General features: G+C 51.7%; 1 protein-coding gene across 1 annotated transcript in view; it reads left to right on the forward strand.

Moving 5' to 3' along the window:
* DPF3 (double PHD fingers 3) overlaps positions 1–7,651 on the forward strand; it is a 254,240-nt gene extending 246,589 nt beyond the window's left edge. The window contains exon 11 of the mRNA XM_019733356.2: positions 497–7,651. Within this exon, the coding sequence (XP_019588915.1) occupies positions 497–567 (71 nt within the window). The 3' untranslated portion in view covers positions 568–7,651. The remainder of the gene's footprint in view (positions 1–496) is intronic.
* Positions 7,652–14,448: the final 6,797 nt, after the last annotated feature.

Here is a 14,448-nt window from a genome sequence, read left to right on the forward strand (position 1 = left end):
ACTGCCACTGCCACTACTAAGCAGGCCTTGTGCCAATGGCTTTACATGTCTTGTCTCATTTAATCATCACAACCCTATGAGGTAGGTATGAACACTACCATTTTACAGATGAGAAAACTGAGGCACAGTTGAGCCAGCTGAAATTTCAACTTGAGGACCAAGGCGATGTTTCCCAGACATACAGCCGAGATGGTGGGAGGTGTGAGCTTTGAGGGGAACTGGCCCAGGCCCAGGGATGCTGGTTCTAGGGAAGAGGTACCCTCAAGGAGCGAGGGTCTTTACAGCAGTTCAGCTGATCATCTCTGAGCACTTCCTGTTTTCTGAGCAGCATTGACTCTCTGCTGAGCTACAGACGCCAGCACGTTTTCAGGACTGGGAGTCCACCTGTGAATTGTGAAAGTCCAAAGAAAACAGGGCTTACGAGAAGTTAGGGCCCAGGTTGGGGCTTGAGGGTTTGGGCGAGGCACTGCTAGTAATGCCATCTTGTTTCTTGTAGGAAGCTGGAGCTGCCACTTATGCTGGGAACTGCTCAAAGAAAAAGCCTCAGCCTTTGGCTGCCAAGCCTAGGGCCCCAGGTCATAGCAGGTGACTTGCTGCTGAAGAGGCTGAACCAGAGCCCCATTTAAACCAGATTAAGCCCCTACTCCCATGTATCCAGACAGACCACCTGTAAGGAAAACCAGTAATCACAGAGGGCGTGGACACAGGGACCCAAGAGGGAGAGGTATCTACTTACCTCCCACATACAGGTTTCTGTAGTTCAGCCAGCCCCTCCTTGTTTTTACCAGAAGGATCTTGCACTTTTGAAGAATAACCCCAGCCCCAGTCCTGTAGAATCCTCTCACGTTTACCCTAGCACTGTGGCCCTCTCACTGGTTCCCATTTTAAGGGAAGCCATTTTGTGACCACCCATCCGTTATTCATGTGCAGTTTGGTGTTTTCTATCTATTGTGTTCTAAGAAATCTTCTCACAGCCTCCTGCCTCCAGCTTAGGCTCTTCATCCTGGAATCAGCAGAGGAGCAAAGGCCTGTAAAGACGTTATTTATTACAAGCCTCCCTGAAACTTCTAGACTCAGAGCCTGGAGGCCATCTTGACGGTGAACATCCCTCCTTGTTCCTTGGTCTCTGTGAAGAGGAAGAGCTGCTTTCTGGACCCCCTGCAGATATCCAGTGGCATCCACAGCCAGGGCCGTCTCTTGATGGGGCTTGGGAGGGAAGCGGAGGCACTGAGGGGCGGGAGGAAACATTTCGAAGATAGGTCTGAGGCCTGCCATAGCCAATCAGTATTTGGTATCCATCAGGAGTGGCTTTGCAAGGGACCAGGCTTTGCGGTTCCTTCATCTTCAGTATTGGGGCATCCTTGAGGTGAGACAAGCCACAACCTTTGGGCAGAGAGAGATGCTGAGACTCTGCCTCCCAATCAACCTGTCTGGAGCTTTGTGTGGTGGGAGTCAAGAACCAGGAAGGTGAGTGAAGAAGGCTGTCCAGTCAAGAATCTGAATGCTGGTGCAAAGGACTGCAGCTTTTGAGAAACCCTTCAGTATTGATGTGACACTATGAATTCCTTTTCCTAAGTAATTTCTTCCTTCCACAAAGTATATGTCTACTATTGTCTACTAAGGCTTGGAAATTTTAGGATGGGGGAGAGGTGATTGTTACTGAAACAAATAATGGGGGTGATGTGATTATTTATGATCAAGGTGGCAATGATGCAGAACCCTCAGCTTGAGGACTGCTCTTTTCTTCTAAGCTCCCCGATACGTGCTGGATGCTTGTTTTTTTTTTTGTTTTTGTTTTTTTAAAATGTATGGAGAAGAGGTGGGGAGGTTCAGATTCTGAGAAGTCTGTGTTGGAAGTCAACCCCGCGGGCCGGGCTGTCTTTGGATCTCAGTAACAGTGGCAACAGCAGCAGCACACAATAACTGACACATTTCTGGAAAAATCATTTGCCCAAAGGGCAGGTCTCAGTGAGCGGGACCCTCGCGCATGCTCAACTTCCCTGAAATCAGCTCCATCTTTGTGGTCCGGCTGCTTACAACAAAGGCCAAGGTTATTTTTAGCCCTTCAGCTCCTGAAGAAACCCCTGGAGACTCAGAGACTGGGGCTAGCTGGGCCACTTCTGCCCGCTGCGGTGTTCGCTCTGCGACTTGGCAAAACCTTCCTCCCAGCTAATTGCTCTTGGCCATTGGACCCAGGGCAGCCTGGCATGGAGCCAAACTGTGTTGGTCTCCCTCAGTCCTTTGCAGAGTGACCTGTGGCAAGAGATGGGGGTCACCCTCCTGCAGTGGCCTCTGGCCTCCGAGTGAGTTACACGCATACATAATGATCTAATTTAAAGGGCCCTGTCCAAATGGGATCTTTTTTCTTCCTCATAAGATAGTTTTTTACTCCTGCTGGTTGGTGATGCCGGGGGCCCAGGGTTTGGGAAGCTGCCATGTTGTCACATCATTTGTTTACCCCAGAGGGTCACATCAGAGGGGCAGATTTCCTCTCCTGACTACTCTGGCTTTCTATCCCCTCATCCCCAAACCCAAAGTGGGGTGTCCTCAAAAGCTGGTTATTGGTTTTGAAAATCACTTTGACTTAATTTTAGGAAAAAAGTTGACAAAATATTCCAAATCCCATAAAGGCTTAAAAGTTAAAACTGCAAATCTGAAACCAAAAACTGTTGCCCTACTACTTGACAGGTCCTCTTTGGAGCATGTGCAGATCCATTCCCCTCCTCGACACAGATGATGGGGACGGCTCTGTCCTACCTCCTCCCACAGAAGCTGTGAGGCGCAGACAAGGAGGGTGCTGTAACCTGCTGTATTCGGAGGGGTGTGGTCAGGGCTCTGGAATGGACATTAGGAAGGCCTTGAGTTCCCTTCCCAGTTTCACACCCTGCAGGATGGGCCTAACCCCTCCTCTTTGGAGAGTTCAATTTCCCCATCTGGAAAGTGGGGATAGCAAAGCCAGTTTATAGGATGGCCCTTTCAGGGTACCGCAAGTAGACAGAAGTCTCCAGAGTCACATTTGTTACCTTCTGTATTGAAAAAAGGAAGGTGGTGGTAAACTTCAAATTGGTCTTTCTTTGAGCCCCAGAGAAAAAGCCAGAATTATAGGGTGCACATGATGATCCGGGATTTAATTTTGCCTCTGGTATTGAGTCACTGTGTGACCTTGGGCAAGTCACTTAACATCTCTGAACTTGAGTTTGCCTACCTATGAAATGGAGATAATACTACTTGTCCTGCCTGTTCCACAGTGACATTGGGAGACCTAAAAAGCATAATGTCATACAAATAACCAGTGGAGAGCAGTGCTTGTCAGGGAGGGACCACAAATGATTTCTATGCCCCCCTTATTGTGTGTGTTAGTTGAGGTTAGACACCTTCTTAATGGAATCTCCATTTTGACCAAAGGGAATTTACATTTTAAGGGCTGGGCTGCCTGTGGTCAGGGCCACTAGGTCAAAGGTGTAAGAAGGAAACCATGGCTGCGCATGGGTCTGTGGTGGGAGGTGTGGGATTTATCTTGGGGTTGGGGACTTCAAAATGAGGATACTCAAGATGCTCCCCTCTACAAGGTCAATGCGGCCTGGAATGGGGAGCTAACTGATGGAGAGGCCTGTAATTCAGTTTAGTGCAACATTCCACTTACACACTTTGGCTTAAAGCCTAGCTCCACTACTTTCTCGCTGGTTGACACTGGGGAAATGACTTAACCTCTCTGAGCCTCACTTTCCACATCTGTAAGGTGGAGAAATATGGCCTATCCAGCAGGGTTGTTGCAGGGATTAGAGGTAATGCTAGTAGAGATCCTGGCATGGGGCTTGGCACGAAGGCCCCCACACCATGGTCGCTCTTATCATTGTGGACAGAGATCATTCATTGGAGATAATGATGCTGTTGACTCCCAGCTTGGGTCTTCAGAACAGCCAGGGTGCCTTTGCTTCACCCCAATGTAGCTCCAGCCGGCCAGAGAGAACGTGAGCCTGCAGGATCCAAGCCACAAGTTGAAACCCTTTATTTCCTGTAGGTATTTTTGAAACACTGCTTTTGGGGCCTGCAGCAAATCCAGTGCAGGCAACATTGTGAGGAAATAGAGACAAGGCTGCTGCTAGGAGATTTACATTCTAGCTTTCCTCCTAAACCCCCTCCCCCTATTGACTCATAGCACCTAAGCCAGGAACCAGCAGGTCCCAAGGCTCCCCTGCTCCTGTCATTGCCCCAGGGCCAGGTAGGAAGTTGAGGTGGGCAACCCAGGCAGGCTGTGGGGAGCAGCTTCTTCCCCAGGCTCAGCTCAGTCTGACTGAACCACGCTAGCAAGTGGGTGGGTGGAGGGAGGCCAGATTCATTCAGAGCTGGGGAAGATAACAGATTTTAAGGTGGGGGGAGGGTTAGGGTTTCACAGTGATGGTTCATGATACCCTGGAGAGTTACACCCATGGTGCATTTTTGTCTTGGTGCTTTTAACACAGCATGATTCCTTTCAGTCCTCCCCTGCAAAAGTTCAGATATTTTAAGGAAGAAAAATGAGATGATTATGATTACTTTTCCTAGTGGGGCAAGTTTCGGGGACAACCTGTGCTCGTCTGTGTTGTTGACGAAAGATTACTGGCAACCTCGGGTTTTGGAGCTCAGAGAAGAGGGGCCCTTCGTTTCCTCTTTGAGTCTGTGTGTGGGGGTGGGGGGGAGCCCTGAGGACCATCTTCCCTGGCCCACAGGCTGGTTCTAGCCTGTTATACAAGCAGCCTCCTTACCTCGCTCACTCTCTGACCGCCCAGCTTCTCCCCTGCTGCCCATTGCAGGCCTCTGCTCAGTGTCCCTGTGTCACAACCCAAGGGAAATGATGGCTTTCTGGGCCAGAGCCATGCTCACACTCCCAGTAAAGAGGCCCTGATGTGCCACGCCTGGCTCCTTTCCTGAGCGGGGCATTGGTGTCACCTGTAGTTGGTTCACCTCCCTGGAGAGGGAGAGAGGAAGGGAGGTCGGAGCAAGGATGTGGGGAGGGTCAAAGATCTTTGGTGTCAGGCAGAGTAAAATGAAGAGAAGGGAGGGGAGGGCTCTTGAGGAGGGGGCTAGAAGCCTGCTTTCCTCGTAGGGAGCCGTCCTGGAGCTAACGAACTAGAGAGCGTAGTGTAGGAAGGAAGAGTTACCATATCCCGGTTTTTCCCCTCAGGCCTGTGAACCTGGACAACGTGGTTGTTCAAAAACAAAGGCCAAGCCTTTGCCCAGTTCTGGACACCGAGCCCTACCCCTTTTCTTGAGGCTTCTGGCCTCCGTCTCCTGGTGACTGGGGGGCTTCTGAGGACAAATCGGGCAGGAGCCATGCCTCTCACCTGGCCGGTACAGACGATCTCCTAGCTGGATCCCCGTGGATTTCCCCAGTCCCACAGGACGTGTGTTCTAACTTTTTGGGATAAGCTGCTGAGGTCCCTCCTGGTCTGACTGGGAGAAGGGGTTTGGTGGGGAAAGAGGTGGCAGCAAAGGATGGGGCAGATCATGGCCGGCAGCCTCCGGGAGTGGAGGGTTCCCAGGCCTTGCTACCAGCGGGGATAGAGCAGGATGTTCCCCAGTCCCCAAGCCCAGGATGCCAGCAGCTGGGAAGTGAAGCAGGGGAGCCTGGCCAGTCCCGCCTCCCCACCGCCTAGCAAGGCGGATGGGGCCCTCCTCCTCCTTGTGTGTTTCTCTGTTTGGAATCTTACTTTCACCTCAAAGGATGCTTTTGGGTTTCAGATCAGCCCAATTTCATCTGGATACCAGGTGAGGAATGGTGGAAAGCAACAGATACTCTAATTGCTTCAGGCCTGCAACTCTCCCACCCAGGGCCTCTTCACTGCTTTTTCCTTGGGTCTAATGGATCAGTGGTCAGAGGGGGGCATTGCAGTTGTCTGTGGGTTGGGGCTCTCTTCCCCATTCCCGAACATTCCCAGGGCTTGGGGTCGGTTCGTGATTCTCTGCCAGGGGCCACGGCCACCAGCCCCGGTGTAGGAACTGCAGAACACATGTGTTAGTTCAGGGCCGTTGGGTGACTAAAGGAGGGTCTTGGACCCTGCGAAGCTGGCTCCCTTCCTAAAAAGACAAGACCTTCTGTGAGGGGACAGCTGAGGCAGTTGTTCTGAGAGGGAGGCAGGAGGAAGGAGGGCAGAAGAAGACGTCCACATGACTGCTGGGTACTATGACGGGAGATGAGCCGAGCCCCAGGCAGAGGGGTGGGAGTGTCCTTTGAGCATCTCAGCAGCCGCTTCCTGGAAGGCTCAGCTGCAAGGCAGACACACGACTCCATGCTTCCTGCCCTGGCTGCTGGGAAGAGAGACTCAAATGAAGTGGGGAGGGGGCTTGCCTGGTCTTCATCCAGTTGGTCCCCCAGGAGGAGCAGTGGGCTGCCTGTGTGAGGGGACAATTTTGGAAGTGCATAGGTGCCCAGGGAAGGCTCAGAATTTCTGGGTCAAGAGAGCCCTGGCTGTGTCCCCTCAGATGGCTGAGCTCTGAGGTAACTCCCCAGGGTCCGATGAGGCTATGAGGGGTATAAGAGGGGTCAGAGGACGCAGAGATGCCCTTTGGTCCCAGTTCATTCCCAATGCCCTCCCTTCCTTTGCTCCAGTGCCTTGAATAACGGCCATTCCAGGGTTTCCCCCCTCTCTGGCCCCACCAGGAGAAGGAAGTATTTGTGCTGATGGTGATATTTCCCAGGGCAGGCCCGAGGAAGGCAGGAACCGGGACTGGCAGGCAGCCAGAACCCTCTTTGACAGAGATATAATTACTAAGAATGACCTCTAGCCCAGGCAGCAAGCAAAGTGGCCATTCAGGGCAGCACCAACCCAGGCTGGCAAATAAACGCCACTGTGGTGGGGAGGGAGGGTGGGTAAGCGGTCCCTGTAGGAAATGGTGGAGGCCTGTGAGCCCCTGGGACCTACGTATTCCCTTAGTAACCTCTCCAGATTATATTTACACACACTGCATCCCGTTTGCTTGCATCTCTATTATTTCCATCAATGTTATTAATATTGATGATGAAAACAGAGATAGGGACGTGCACACACACACACACACACACACACACACACACACACACACACACCTCTCAATGAACTAAAATGAGCCTTGTGTGTTGCTCCAGGATGAGAGGGAGAACCTGCCTATAAAGAGGAGCTGCCAGACAAGATGCATTTTTCCCTTCAGGTCCTCCTGGGCCAGCCACCCAAGCTTTCATTCAGCCCCTGCACAAGCCCAGGGAGTTGTATGTAGAGAGAGTCTTGTGCTTGGAAACCCATTGGCTGCAATGATTTTCATCTTTCCACTTCATTTCTGCTGCTTTGGGGAAGACGTTCCATAATAGTTGGGGACTTGGAAAAAAAAGTCTCGATTCTGTTTTCTCTGGAAGGAATGCAAACGTTTTATGGGTAGAATTGGGGTTGTGGTTTGTGTTGACTTTGCCTTTTCATGTTTACTCCCCACCCAAGACTTTGGTTCTCCTCTTTCTTATCCTGCCATCATCCTTCCTGCACCCTTCCCTCCTGCCATGTGTGGAGTGGTGCTGGGAAGAAACAAAGAAAACAGAAAGCAAATATACCCCTGCACATTTCCACCATGTACTGTGTTTCCCCAAAAATAAGACCTCGCCAGACAATCAGCTCTAATGCGTCTTTTGGAGCAAAAATTAATATAAGACCCGGTCTTATTTTACTGTAAGACTGGGTCTTATATAATATAAGACCGAGTCTTATATTAATTTTTTCTCCAAAAGACACATTAGAGTTGATTGTCTGGCTAGGTCTTATTTTTGGGGAAACATGGTAGTTGAAGAGGCCTGAATTAGATACTAGAAAAGAAGGAGGGAAGGAAGGAAGGGAGGGAGGGTGGGAGGGAGGAAGGGAGGGAGGGAGGGAGGAAGGAAGGAAAAGAAGGAAAGAAGGAAGGAAAGAAAGAAAGGAAGAAAGAAAAAGAAACACTGCTAGCTAACATCAGAACATGAAAATCTAGGTCTCAGAGCAGAGGAGGTGGGGAGCAGGTGGCTGGAGAGGAGGGTGGGGAGGCAGAGTCCTGGCTTAGGGCTGCATCTGGTCCACGTAGCATTTGGGAAAGCAGAGAAGTCACACTTTGGCAAGAAATGGTCAGATGCTTAGTGTCTGTATCTGTGGCCTGGAGCAAGGGGTGTCCATCGTAGCTGCCCACCACTCTTCTTCCATGTTTGCCCATTCTGGGCATTTTTTCCTCTGGAGGAACACATGTCTTGCCTTCCATGAGGGATTACTGGGCAAGCTGGGAGTGGCTAAAACCCTCAGCAGAGCACAGACCGTGTCCGAGTCACTGCTCTGGGTCCCATAGGGGCTGGAGGAATAAGCCACAGAGTGGTCCAACCTTCACATTGCTTTTCAGTCCTCAGATTACACTCTCCCACAGCATCCATGTCAGGTAGTGCGCCATCAGAGAAGCTGTATGTGTATCTACGTCTCTATTTAGGATGCATGTTTGTCAATAGAAGATGAGCAGGGTAAAGCATCCAGTTATTTCCACCCTCTGGGGGTCGAGGAGAAGAATACAGTTGACCTTAGCCTAGTTGCTTTTATGTTTTCCCCAAGCACTGGCTGCCCTCAGAAGGTGGATGTCCTTAATGTGCATATTAGTGAGATGATGACGTCGCCTGGGTTAGAGGCTGTCACCAGCCGAAGGGAATCTGAGCCTGTCTCTAAATGTTTGGACTCCTGGGGTGGTGGGCAGGCAGGTGCAATTGGCAGGGCCTGATCAGAGGTGATGGTCTTGTCCAGTCCCCACTAGAGAAAGCAGAGACCAGGCGTGGTGGGACGGAGTGGACTCCCACGGAGACCCCAGCCAGGCCGTCTCCATTGTGCAGGGCATTTCTGGCACTGCGGAGGTGTGTGGACGAGGAAGCCCAATGTCAGAGGCAGTTCCAGTCAACCTCCCGTGCCCACCTTCCCCGGGAGCTCATTACATCCTAGCTTCGTGCTTCGCTAGGGTCCCCATTGTCTGTACTGACAGCATCTGGAATAAACCATTTGTTCCATCTCCCCTTCTCTGTCTGCACATGTCACAGCCAGATTTCAGCTTCTAGCTGTTCCCTGAAGAAGCCCCACCCAGCTCACTTTCAAGCTAAATGCCTGGGTTTGGAGGAAGGCATGTATCTTCCCATGTGTAGCTGTCAGCTCAGAGTTGGCTTAACACAGCCTTTGGCCTCTGTGGAGGAGGCTCCAGGGACGGCTCTTCAGGGTCCCTGGATAGTACATGGCTCCTAGCAGGTGGAATTTTGGCGATTTCTGTGGAGAGAGTCAGGGACATGAGCTTTTCATTATGCTTGGCTATGAGTCTGGTTTTAAAGTGCTGGAGAACCCGCAATGCATTCTGGGGTTTAATCCATCCATCCATTTGAGAACCCAGGGGCAAGGTTCTTTTGAACCAAGCCTCCTTTGAACGACCCGGCTTCACTCAGTCTCCTGTGCTGGCGGGAGGAAAGAGAGGAAGGCCGTCTGAATCCCATCCAGGCCAGACTGGCACACTGCCCTCAGGCAGCTGGCCCGGGACCCTGAGCCCACAGGGTCCCCAGGCTCCCTGAGGGATGGACTGCTGGCCCAGTGGCTGAGCTCGGAGAGGGTCTCCCCTCCCACCTTTACTTGAGTACTCTCAGGCTGAGAAAGCAGTCTGCTCAGACTCCTTCCGACTAGATTGGTCACTGGACCAATTAGGAAATGGAGACCTAGAGCAGAGAGTGGCCTGGTCCATGTCACACGGTCCATCAGTGCAAGAGCCAGAACTAGGCCTCACCCAGGCCTGCTGCCTCCTTCCCAAACGTGTTTAGACTGAAGGCAATTTTAAAGCCCAGTTGTGATAACATCCCCCTTTGAGAGCCAAGAAATGGAGTGTCTCTGCCAGGAAGCCCAAAGAAATGGATTTTCTTCTTTTAATTACCTAAAACCTCAGTGTTTCCCCTCAGGGAGAGGCTGGTTCTTGTGGTTTGGGTGATGGTTGCCACCACCTAGGAACCCTGGGTTCCTCTGGGTGGGCTTGGGGCCCTGGCCTGGAAAGGATGAAAAGGTGTTTGGAAGGAGACACCTATCCCAGTGCTGCGTGAGGATGCTCATGTCTGTGCAAGCTCTGTAAAGAGCAGGGAGCCCTTTGGTTGAGTCAAGAGTGTGAGGAGTCTGGGAATGGGTTTATTTAGTCTTCACTGCCCTGTTTCAGCTGATGAACAGACCCGGGAGGCCTTGCAGCCTCAGCTCCAGGCCCTGGATTGCTTTGGGCTGCAGTTGGAAAGGGAACCCCTAGAAACATGGCAATGATCTCTAGACCTGTAGATGTGATGCAGATGCAGGGTCGCTTCTTCCAGCTATGGGCACGAGAGAGGGAAGCCATTTCACCAATACATTCTCATCATTCCAGGCTTCTTTCTGGTCTCTTTTACCCTGTGCTCCAACTCTTTCTGAAACTCTTAGTCATAAAAGAATGGCCAAGAGAGTTGACCTCCAGGGACAGACATGCCTGCTAACGAGAGTCCTTTTATGCTCCCTTGAACTCACAGTGGACCTTGGGATCCATCACCACATTGCCTCCCACTGACTGGACAACTTAGAGTTTTTCCCTTGAGCTGCTCAGGTACTTCAGACAGTGTCCAGGACTGAGGCAGACACAGCTTTCATGAGGTTAGAGAGAAGGGTATGGACTTGGGAAGTTGTGTGTAATGGTCCAAAGAAGGTATCTCCACTGGCTTCTCTAAAGAGCAACTACGACAGCAACACACAAAACCCTCCACCCCCCACCCCACTAACTCTTCCACGTGTGATGTGATTGTGGTCTCAGTGTGTAGGTGTGTGCCACTCTGCTCCTGTCTTCTGGGGATGCTCCTTTCTCCTGTGTGGCAAGATGCCACTCTTTTGTGGCTCCCGATGTGAAAAGTGCTGTGATGTTTCTGTCCCAAGGGATGTATCGAGAGCCCTCAGTGTTTCAGTCCTGGAGCTGAGGTGGTGCCACATCACCCCCCCGTCCTATGAGGATGTGCAGGGTCTGTGACTTCCCGGAGAGCTGGTGTACTGTGAAAGCCTCCAGGAAGATCTCCAGGTTGGAAGCAGCCCACATCTGGATTTGGACTTCGTGACAAAGACTTGCTCGGAGGCAGAGTCAATTGCTTCACTCAGAGGGCTGGCTGGAGGGAAGCCCATGGACCAGGACCCCTCCCTCTCTCTGCCTTTGCTCCTGTCCTGACCGGGTCCTGGGAGGGCGGCCCGGAGAGGTCAAGATCGGGAGCCAACTTGAGGTGGTCATCGAGCAGCCTTTATCTTTGGACGTCTGGACATCCTAGCCCGTCTTTAGAGCCCTTGCAAGTTCACGAAGACTGAGTCACAGGCCCGTCCCTTCTTTGCTGTGGTTAGTATCTTGTTCTGTGGTTCGTTAGCAGTGTTGATGACCTATGTAGCGAATCTTTTTTGTCTGCATTTTAGAGAATGTGTAAACAAATAAAAGTCTTTAAAACTCTTGGGAACTTTTGGTAACCACCCCCCACCCCACCCCAATCCTTATAAAATCAATTGCAAATATATACATCCTGTGGAAGTAGAGCCTTTTCATGTTGGGGTGTACAGTGAGACTACATGTGTGAGTGCACGTGTGTGTGCGTGTGTACGTGCATGCGTGTGTGTCAGGCTCCAGAGAAATGCTGGTGCGTACATGTTTGCAAGGAGACTCCAGGAGCAATACATGCCAGGTCTCAGCTGCTCCTGGTGTTGGAATTCGGAGCCCACAGGGAAGCCACAATCACGGCAGCTTTCAGGGGTACCACGAACATCTCAGCCAAGAGCTTCATCTGAGGAGACCCTGCTGAGAAAACGGCAGGGCATTCTGAAGAGAATCCCCTGGCACTTCGTGGGGAGGGGAGTTGATAATTCAGAGATGACTCACAGCTGAGGTGGGAACGTGTTAGAGGAGAGAGAGACCTCAGGCTCAGGACCATCTAGAAGCCAGCTGAGTCATTGCTCCTTCCCTCTCAGTCAGAAACCACCTTCCATAAAAGGTAGTGAGATGGCACCCTGGGCAAGGAGCAGGAGGCTTCACAGAAGACACATCTGCCCTGAGAGTCCCCAAGCCTGCTTAGCAACCGCCTTAAAGGGACAGTCTCTGGGTGCGGGACTCCTGGGCCACGCAGGAATTGGTTTCCCAAGGCTCCAAGCTGGGCATCAGTCTTCCCAAAACAAATTTAAGACAAGTAAGTAAATAAAGTTTCTCCTATGTGCCAGGCACTGAGGCTGCAGCAGAGAAGACAAAGCCCCACCCCTCATGGGACTTACTAACTGGGGAGGTAATAGCACAACTTACGGTAGACGGGGTCAAGGGGGAAATTTGGGGAGCTGGAACCAGAGTGGGGACTTCTCCTGGTCTCAGTCAGCCAGTGTGCTTTCTGTTGGAATCTGCTTGTGCCTTTCAGTAAGACACAGGTGGACATGGCAGTGGGGAAATACCGGGTCACTTTTGGTCCCTCTGCTGAGTAAGTGCTCCATTGCTCAACACTCATTGCATGCCTTCAGTCTGTCCTTCCTGAAGTGTAATATGTGGTGGATTATTTCTAGCAGAGGAGCCATTGATTGTTACTGCAGACATGGGCCGTTGAGCAGGATGTTGAACCCTCTCTACAGAGGGATTGCCATCCCCACCCAGGGGCCAGAGCAGAAAGGCCAGGCCTTCACCCATGTGGTTTCAGGGGGGAGCTGGGCTGGCAATGCTGTGCTGCTCATTCCAGCAATGGTGGGGACTTAGGCTCATGGCAAAGTCCCGGCAGGCAAAGGTGGCACAAACACCCACACACAGGCCTTTCATCTGCATGGAGAGCTGTTTCTGCTCTGACCCTAGGGAACCCGGCTTTTCATCCCAGTCTCACCCTACCAGTTGCAAGAGATGCGTGTGGGCAGCTGGGCCTGGGAAAGTTATCTAACAGACCAGAAACTGACAATCCTCTGGGCAGCTGAAGGGATGGGGGCACTGGACAGACTCAAATTATGTTTAAGCAAACTCAGAGGAGAATAGATTTCCTTTGTTCTTTCCTTGGGGAGAGGAAAAAGCATAGAATGCAGGCGGGGTGTGTTAGGGGGTCTAAGAAGAAGGGACCAATGGGCTAACGCCCCATGTTAGAGAGAGTCTAAGGGGGTGGTGTGTGGTGGAGATATAATGTGGTTTCCCCTTCTTGGGGGAGCAGAAAGGACACTGGGAGAGGAGTCAGAAGCTCTGGGTCTTGTATTACCCAGGTGGGTGATTTTCCACTTTTGTAGATAAAGGCACAAGTTTCCATAAAGCCAGCCCTAGACCTGGGCAGGTTTGGGTAAGGGGCCAGCCAGATAAGGTGGATAAGCAGGCAAGCACCCAGGCCTGTCCTTCTACGCCCAAAGCTCACCAGTGTCAGAGGCTCTCGGGGGCATCTGACAAAGCCTCTCTGAACACAGCCCCTGGCGATGTCGTGTTTAATGCCAGATACAATGAAGCCAGATGTGTAGGTTGTTCTACGACACTGGTTTTCCAGGTAGATTCTGCAGAGGCCTAGGCTGATGGAAGAGACTTGGGTGACGCCCAGAGGCCTCGGGGGACTAGGGTGGAAGGAAGGTCCCTGAGCCCCAGCCTTCAACTCAAACCATCAACAAGCACAGCTCTGAGTTTATCTTGCACATAGTGCTAGTTTCGCTGCTTAAAAAAAATAAAATAACAATTTGAAATGATTTGGGGGGCTCCTTGGTGGAAGGGGCTCAAGGGTGTCCCCTGAGGCTGTGGAAGGCAGTGTGATGATGGGAGGCCCCCATGGGCCCATGACCCTCTACCAGGTACAAGCGGACATGATCTGTGCTCCCATCTTTCTCCAAGGGGGACCTGACCTCCACTCAGTCTTCTCCCTTGAGTGTCTCTTAAATAGAGCTGAGGAGCATCTGTGTCATGACCTTGAGGTTTCACTTCCTCCTCTCTTGGGGGTCCCTGCAGCCTGCAGTCCTCTCTCTCCCACACGCTGGCCTACCATGGTGCTCTGCTGTCACCTCCTTCATTATAAACCTCAGCCTGTCAGTGCTTTAGCAGGGGCTAGAACAACAGTGTGTTCCCCAAGCTGGTGGGTTGAGAACGTTTGGGCTAAACTTTAGGTAATTAGCATTGTTAATGCTCATTCTGTGATATTACAGCTGTGAGCCTCATTAAAGTGTTCTCCAGGGGGAGGCAAGCCGAGATTCAGGTGTCAGCTCTGCTCCTCGCACAAGCGCCCGCCTGCCATCTCCAGCCTCTGTTCAGAGGCCTGGTTCATTTCCACCCCTCCTCCTGCTCCCTGTCTGCTGGCATCTGGGCCCGGCATGCCTTGCTCAGTTGGGACTCACTCTTTCCTGACCCCTCTCCAGCACAGAAAGCTCTGGCATCTGCTCTCTCTCCCTTCTACCTAGAGAAAAACGTGCCCACAGGTGGAAGGGGAATGGCTGCTACTGGTCCTTGCGG

The sequence above is a fragment of the Rhinolophus sinicus genome, linkage group LG03, assembly GCF_036562045.2.
Source record: "Rhinolophus sinicus isolate RSC01 linkage group LG03, ASM3656204v1, whole genome shotgun sequence".
NCBI classification, from domain to species: Eukaryota; Metazoa; Chordata; class Mammalia; order Chiroptera; family Rhinolophidae; genus Rhinolophus; species Rhinolophus sinicus.